The sequence below is a fragment of the Lithobates pipiens genome, unplaced genomic scaffold (assembly GCF_037356315.1).
Source record: "Lithobates pipiens isolate NorthernLeopardFrog02 unplaced genomic scaffold, aLitPip1_a1.2 Scaffold_18, whole genome shotgun sequence".
In the NCBI taxonomy this organism is placed as follows: Eukaryota; Metazoa; Chordata; class Amphibia; order Anura; family Ranidae; genus Lithobates; species Lithobates pipiens.
In genome coordinates this window covers 540,465,223-540,473,270 of record NW_027507758.1, presented here as the reverse complement: position 1 = coordinate 540,473,270, position 8,048 = coordinate 540,465,223, and the positions used below count along the sequence as shown (strand labels likewise).

General features: G+C 49.4%; 1 protein-coding gene across 1 annotated transcript in view; it reads left to right on the top strand.

Annotated features, from left to right (window-relative positions):
- The first annotated feature begins 1,990 nt into the window (after positions 1 to 1,990).
- LAPTM4A (lysosomal protein transmembrane 4 alpha) overlaps positions 1,991 to 8,048 on the top strand; it is a 47,353-nt gene continuing 41,295 nt past the window's right edge. The window contains exon 1 of the mRNA XM_077488831.1: positions 1,991 to 2,162. Coding sequence (XP_077344957.1) covers positions 2,064 to 2,162 — 99 coding nt within the window. The 5' untranslated portion in view covers positions 1,991 to 2,063. The remainder of the gene's footprint in view (positions 2,163 to 8,048) is intronic.

The following is an 8,048-nucleotide window of genomic DNA, read 5'->3' as shown; positions in this document are numbered from 1 at the left end:
GCTGGAGTGAGAGAATGTGGACGCTGTCGGGGCCCACAGGGAGCTCCCCAGTCTGGGGGGGGGGGGTGACCCTGGGCCAGTTATTGGTGCATCCAGAAGGAGAGAAGAGAGGAAAAGAGGCACATGAGAGAGCAAGGAGAGGACAGCGGGAGAGAACACTGTTAAGAGACTTCAGGGAGGACAACTGGTTGCAGCCAGGAGGGCTGATGAGTGAAGCACATTCAGGAGGACTGGGGAGGCACGCCTGGGAGAACTGGGAAATTGCAGTTTGAGATGGATGCACAACCAGAAGAAAGGACTGTGGAGACAGGGCATTGCAGCCAGGTTGGCTGGCAGGACCTGAAGAGAGCTCTCTGGGAGTGGTAGCTGATTAGAGGTCAGTTAGCACCTGAACTATTTCTATACCACAGGGGACCAAGGCCTGAGGCCCCTGCCCACAAAAGGCAATCCACAAAGGCCTGGCTGAGTTAGTGTCAGGCCTAACCATATGGTGGAAGCTAGTCTGGAGGAGTAACAGTCTGCAGCAAGGGAAGTGCTGGAGGAGTTAAGGAAAAGAGGTCTTAGGCAAGAGTTGTGCTGGAGAGTAGATTGGAGTGTATATACTGGAGTGTATATAGAAGTCCCAAGCAAGTTGCACTGAATATTCCTGGGCAACCCATAATTTCCCATTTCCGATTCAAGTTCAATCCCCTCAATAATAAAAGAAAGCTTATGGACTGTTGTGTCTCAGAGAGATGGATGCCGGGCTGGGCAGGGTGACAGGTGAACCACAACCTTCAGCAACCCCTACAGGGGCATGGCTACACCTGGATTTACCCGCAGGAATAGAATGGATTGGTGAATTTAACAAGTTGCCGACTGTTCTAAAGCAATTTTACTGCTACAAGGCGGCCTCAATTTTCTGGATCACGTATATATATAACTGATCCTGCACTTCTGGGTATCCGGCCTGCCACTAGAGGCTCGCTCCTGCTGTGTAGAATCACCCGATGTCCGCTGGCGCATGCTGATCGTTCTGTACACAGGCAGAACAAGGCATATCGCCGTTCTGTCAGTAAAGAAGGCATGGGTCCTGTGTTCCTGCAAAGCAGGGACATGGATCTGTGCCTTCACCTAGTACAAGCATCTTACCCACTACAGTAGAACACAGGCTAGGCACATAGTTAATCCCTTGATTTAAAAACAATAATAAACTGCGCTCAGGTCTAAACACAAAAACCAAATAAAAAACAGGAAAAAAAAGGGGGCTGCAGCTCAAAGTGGGATACACACACAAAACAATCATAAAAATAAGGGCTTAGGAGAGCTCCTAAGCCCTTATTAATCCACTGATTGCCCCTGATGGTAACCCCCTTCCCAGCCAGTGTCATTAGTACAGTGACAGTGCATATTTTTTAGCATTGATCACCATATTAGTGTCACTCGTCCCCAAAAAAGTGTCAGTTAGTGTCCAATTTGTCCACCGCAATATCACAGTCCCGCTATTAGCCGGTGATCTCCACCATTACTAATAAATAAATTGTCAGTTAAAGTAAAGCAGTGCTGCATCGAAAAAAATGGCCTGGTCATAAAGGGGGTAAATCTTCCAGGGCTGAACTGCCTAAATATCACACATTTGGTGTTATTCAGCTTTGCACAAATACAGAATTCAAGAACAAGTCAGTCCACGGACGTGTGTGCCTCTGTTGATGAAAGAAGGTTGTTTTGTAGCCACCATGACTGAGGCCCTCATTTTAATTTACTTATTGCTTTAAAAGATATAAACATTTTATTGAGCAGACTCATATACCAAACCTTGCGTTGTTTTATGACTTTGTAGGAGTTTCCTTTATGTAAGTTGGTAGCAGAAAGTACCCATGAGTCCTAATTGTGTCACGCTGGAAGGAAAAACTCCCTTCTCCAACATGGCGGCCTGCGCTTCCAAGTCCTCCTCCCATGATGACAGAGGGATGACATGAAGTCCCGCCCCCTCCCCTCAGCTGTGTGGAACGTCTGACGTCAGTGCGCTAGCTGGGGTAGAGAGAAGTAGAAGAAGAGTGTAGGAGCGGACGGAGAGTGTCGCCATGAATTTGAAGCGGAGCCGTGACCGGCTGTACAGCACTCGGTGCTGCGGCTGCTGCCATGTGCGGACCGGCACCATCATCCTGGGGACCAAATACATGGTGAGCGGGGCATCCGGGGAACTACAGATCCCAGCATGGGGGAGGGGGATACCTACGTTATATGGGTCTTAAAGGGGACCTGTCCTGATATTAATGCTGAGTGTCAGATGTCACCTGGCTGTGTTGGTGACCGATGTAGAGGAAGCATGGCTGCTTGTTGTAGGTGATTGGCTGGAGGGTGACAGATGGGGGGGACATGGAAGGAGTTGGCAGGGCATGCTCAGTATTACTTGTATTCATGAGATATACTGAGGCTGTCATGGCTGAGCTCCTCTGAAAGGTGATCTAATATCTGCAATGCTCTGACTCACTGATCTCAAACTGCCATGTAGATCACAAGATATGACTTCACTTGCTGCTTGCTTCTTCCAGGGTAGTGATTCAGGAAGTATTGCAAAGGGATTAGCCTGGTGTGTAGCATTGTATAGATGATAGATGTCAGCAAGGAGGTCCTGTGTTTCCCCCCCCCATGGATGGATCTTTATCGCCAACCAGAGGAAGGTGGTCCTGATTCCTCTATATGGATGGATTTTCATCGCCAACCAGGGGAAGGTGGTCCTGATTCCTCTATATGGATGGATCTTCATCGCCAACCAGAGGAAGGTGGTCCTCCTGATCCCCCCCCCCCCCCCTCTATATGGATGGATCTTTATCTCCAACCAGAGGAAGGAGGTCCTGAGCCCCTCTATATGGATGGATCTTCATCGCCAACCAGAGGAACGAGGTCCTGATCCCCCCCTCTATATGGATGGATCTTTATCTCCAACCAGAGGAAGGAGGTCCCGATCCCCCTCTGTATGGATGGATCTTTATCTCCAACCAGAGGAAGGAGGTCCCGATCCCCCTCTGCATGGATGGATCTTTATCTCCAACCAGAGGAAGGAGGTCCCGATCCCCCTCTGTATGGATGGATCTTTATCTCCAACCAGAGGAAGGAGGTCCCGATCCCCCTCTGTATGGATGGATCTTTATCTCCAACCAGAGGAAGGAGGTCCCGATCCCCCCTCTGAATGGATGGATCTTTATCTCCAACCAGAGGAAGGAGCTCCCGATCCCCCTCTGTATGGATGGATCTTTATCTCCAACCAGAGGAAGGAGCTCCCGATCCCCCTCTGTATGGATGGATCTTTATCTCCAACCAGAGGAAGGAGCTCCCGATCCCCCTCTGTATGGATGGATCTTTATCTCCAACCAGAGGAAGGAGGTCCCGATCCCCCTCTGTATGGATGGATCTTTATCTCCAACCAGAGGAAGGAGGTCCCGATTCCCCCTCTGTATGGATGGATCTTTATCTCCAACCAGAGGAAGGAGGTCCCGATCCCCCTCTGAATGGATGGATCTTTATCTCCAACCAGAGGAAGGAGCTCCCGATCCCCCTCTGTATGGATGGATCTTTATCTCCAACCAGAGGAAGGAGCTCCCGATCCCCCTCTGTATGGATGGATCTTTATCTCCAACCAGAGGAAGGAGCTCCCGATCCCCCTCTGTATGGATGGATCTTTATCTCCAACCAGAGGAAGGAGCTCCCGATCCCCCTCTGTATGGATGGATCTTTATCTCCAACCAGAGGAAGGAGCTCCCGATCCCCCTCTGTATGGATGGATCTTTATCTCCAACCAGAGGAAGGAGCTCCCGATCCCCCTCTGTATGGATGGATCTTTATCCCTCAACCAGAGGAAGGAGGTCCCGATCCCCCCCCCTCTGTATGGATGGATCTTTATCCCCAACCAGAGGAAGGAGGTCCCGATCCCCCCTCTGTATGGATGGATCTTTATGCCTCAACCAGAGGAAGGAGGTCCCGATCCCTCCCCCCTCTGTATGGATGGATCTTTATCCCCAACCAGAGGAAGGAGGTCCCGATCCCCCCTCTGTATGGATGGATCTTTATCTCCAACCAGAGGAAGGAGGTCCTGATTCCCCCTCTGTATGGATGGATCTTTATCTCCAACCAGAGGAAGGAGGTCCTGATTCCCCCTCTGTATGGATGGATCTTTATCTCCAACCAGAGGAAGGAGGTCCTGATTCCCCCTCTGTATGGATGGATCTTTATCTCCAACCAGAGGAAGGAGGTCCTGATCCCCCCTCTGTATGGATGGATCTTTATCTCCAACCAGAGGTAGGAGGTCCCGATCCCCCTCTGTATGGATGGATCTTTATCTCCAACCAGAGGAAGGAGGTCCTGATCCCCCTCTGTATGGATGGATCTTTATCTCCAACCAGAGGAAGGAGGTCCTGATTCCCCCTCTGTATGGATGGATCTTTATCTCCAACCAGAGGAAGGAGGTCCCGATCCCCCCTCTGAATGGATGGATCTTTATCTCCAACCAGAGGAAGGAGCTCCCGATCCCCCTCTGTATGGATGGATCTTTATCTCCAACCAGAGGAAGGAGCTCCCGATCCCCCTCTGTATGGATGGATCTTTATCTCCAACCAGAGGAAGGAGCTCCCGATCCCCCTCTGTATGGATGGATCTTTATCTCCAACCAGAGGAAGGAGGTCCCGATCCCCCTCTGTATGGATGGATCTTTATCTCCAACCAGAGGAAGGAGGTCCCGATTCCCCCTCTGTATGGATGGATCTTTATCTCCAACCAGAGGAAGGAGGTCCCGATCCCCCTCTGAATGGATGGATCTTTATCTCCAACCAGAGGAAGGAGCTCCCGATCCCCCTCTGTATGGATGGATCTTTATCTCCAACCAGAGGAAGGAGCTCCCGATCCCCCTCTGTATGGATGGATCTTTATCTCCAACCAGAGGAAGGAGCTCCCGATCCCCCTCTGTATGGATGGATCTTTATCTCCAACCAGAGGAAGGAGCTCCCGATCCCCCTCTGTATGGATGGATCTTTATCTCCAACCAGAGGAAGGAGCTCCCGATCCCCCTCTGTATGGATGGATCTTTATCTCCAACCAGAGGAAGGAGCTCCCGATCCCCCTCTGTATGGATGGATCTTTATCCCTCAACCAGAGGAAGGAGGTCCCGATCCCCCCCCCTCTGTATGGATGGATCTTTATCCCCAACCAGAGGAAGGAGGTCCCGATCCCCCCTCTGTATGGATGGATCTTTATGCCTCAACCAGAGGAAGGAGGTCCCGATCCCTCCCCCCTCTGTATGGATGGATCTTTATCCCCAACCAGAGGAAGGAGGTCCCGATCCCCCCTCTGTATGGATGGATCTTTATCTCCAACCAGAGGAAGGAGGTCCTGATTCCCCCTCTGTATGGATGGATCTTTATCTCCAACCAGAGGAAGGAGGTCCTGATTCCCCCTCTGTATGGATGGATCTTTATCTCCAACCAGAGGAAGGAGGTCCTGATCCCCCCTCTGTATGGATGGATCTTTATCTCCAACCAGAGGTAGGAGGTCCCGATCCCCCTCTGTATGGATGGATCTTTATCTCCAACCAGAGGAAGGAGGTCCTGATCCCCCTCTGTATGGATGGATCTTTATCTCCAACCAGAGGAAGGAGGTCCTGATTCCCCCTCTGTATGGATGGATCTTTATCTCCAACCAGAGGAAGGAGGTCCTGATTCCCCCTCTGTATGGATGGATCTTTATCTCCAACCAGAGGAAGGAGGTCCTGATTCCCCCTCTGTATGGATGGATCTTTATCGCCAACCAGAGGAAGGAGGTCCTGATCCCCCTCTGTATGGATGGATCTTTATCGCCAACCAGAGGAAGGAGGTCCTGATCCCCCTCTGTATGGATGGATCTTTATCGCCAACCAGAGGAAGGAGGTCCTGATTCCTCTATATCAGAGGTCTCCAAACTACGGCCCTCAAGTTGTTTAGGAACTACGTTTCCCATCGTGCCTAGTTGTGTCTGTAAATGCCAGAGTTTTACAGTGCCTCATGGAGCGTGTAGTTCTGCAACAGCTGGAGGGCCATAGTTTGGAGATCCCTGCTCTATATGGATGGATTTTCATCACCAACCAGAAGAAGGTGGTCCTGATTCCTCTATATGGATGGATCTTCATCATCACCAACCAGAGGAAGGTGGTCCTGATTCCTCTATATGGATGGAGCTTTATCATCAACCAGAGAAAAGAGTTCCTGAATGCTTTATAAAGATCTTTAATTATCATTAGAGGGATCACCTGCAGGAAGAAGAATTATCTGATAACCCCATATAGGTCATTATTAATAGTGGTATCACCAGCAGAAGGAAACTGGTCCCCATTCCTCTATTTCTAGTTATCACTGGAGGGATCCACAACTGAAGGAAGGGTGATCTGATGATCCTATATACGTTTGTACTTCTCATTAGAGCAGGGGTCTCAAACTGGTGGCCCTCCAGCTGTTGTGGAACTACAAGTCCCATCATGCCTGTGCCTAAAGGGAGTCATGCTTTGTAACTGCCAAGTCTTGCAATGCTTCATGGGACTTGTAGTTTTGCAACAGCTGGAGGGCCGCCAGTTTGAGACCCCTGCATTAGAGGGATCACCAGCAGACCCTTGTCCTCTGTGATGACCTTAAAGTGAATAACACCAAGTTCATTATATGGACCCTTTATATATTTGTACATGTTGATCATATTCCGCACTTAATCTTCTCTTCTCGAGAGCGAATAAATTCAGTTCTTCCAATCTTTCCTCATAGCTGAGTTCTTCCATGCCTCTTATCAGTTTGGTTGCCCTTCTCTGCACTTTCTCCATTTACCTGATATCCCTTTTGTGAACCGGTGCCCAAAACTGAACTGCATATGCCAGATGAGGCCTTACTAATGATTTGTACACGGGCAAAATTCCCTCTCTCCCTCTCTCCCTCTCTCCCTCTCTCCCTCTCTCCCTCTCTCCCTCTCTCCCTCTCTCCCTCTCTCCCTCTCTCCCTCTCTCCCTCTCTCCCTCTCTCCCTCTCTCCCTCTCTCCCTCTCTCCCTCTCCCGATGTTAAAACAGCATTTCCCCGATTCTATGTAACAAGTGCTGAGTTCTCTGCTCACTTTTTGACAGCTGAAAAAATAAAGAATCAGAGGTTGTACTGACAGGCCTCTTTAAATCTCCCCCCCCCCAAAAAACACCGTAAGCATGGGTTGCGTTTGGGTGCCCACCAAATGTGCTCAGCTGTCTGTCTTTACCCCCCTCCCAACTGTAAGTGTAATTGATGCCCTGGAGAGGGTTAGGCTTGGTTAACAAAGTGAAACCAAATAATGGAACTTCACAAGAGTTTGTTTTAAATGAATGAAAAACAAAATTTTTGTGTTGCGCTTAAGCAGGATGTTTATTACATTTCAATGATGAGTAAAGTTTACAAAGTCCAACAAACTGCCATTTTCCATATCCAGTGTTTGTCTTCATGGTTAATAAATGCATTGTCACCGGACAGGAACATGGCAGGGCTTAGACCAGTCAGGGAACTGGTAGGTTTGTGGTAGCATCGGACCTGTAAGGATCAGAATTGGTTTTAATGTAAATTCCACAGAAAGGGGGATGCACTACTTTGAGGAGGTGGACCTGTGATACCAGTAGGGGATTTGTAGACCTGGGGGGGGGGGGGGGGGAGAGGAATCACCGCTCCAGGTGGATAGAAGACTCCCCTCCAGACTGGAATACCAGGTACAGGCTAAGCATATAACAAATGAGGCAAGGAACAGTTCTGGACAGCTGCACTCCGGAATATAGCCTTTATTGTAAAAATCCAAAAGAAGATCAGATCCTAGAGCAGTGGTTAGGCGCACATGGAAGAAATGTCTGTCCCTCTTTTTTAAAGTTTTTAAGATTGTTTATTGAACACAAACATCTGATCCAGGCAGTGTTTTTCGGGGGAATGGACTTCTTCAGGGCTTGGGCAACAATGTTACAGAATTTCTGAAGAAAAGGACTTTAGAGGCACGCCTAGGACGTAGTGAGTCCAGTTTGCATCTTGTGCTACTTCTGTTTAGGCAAGGCATT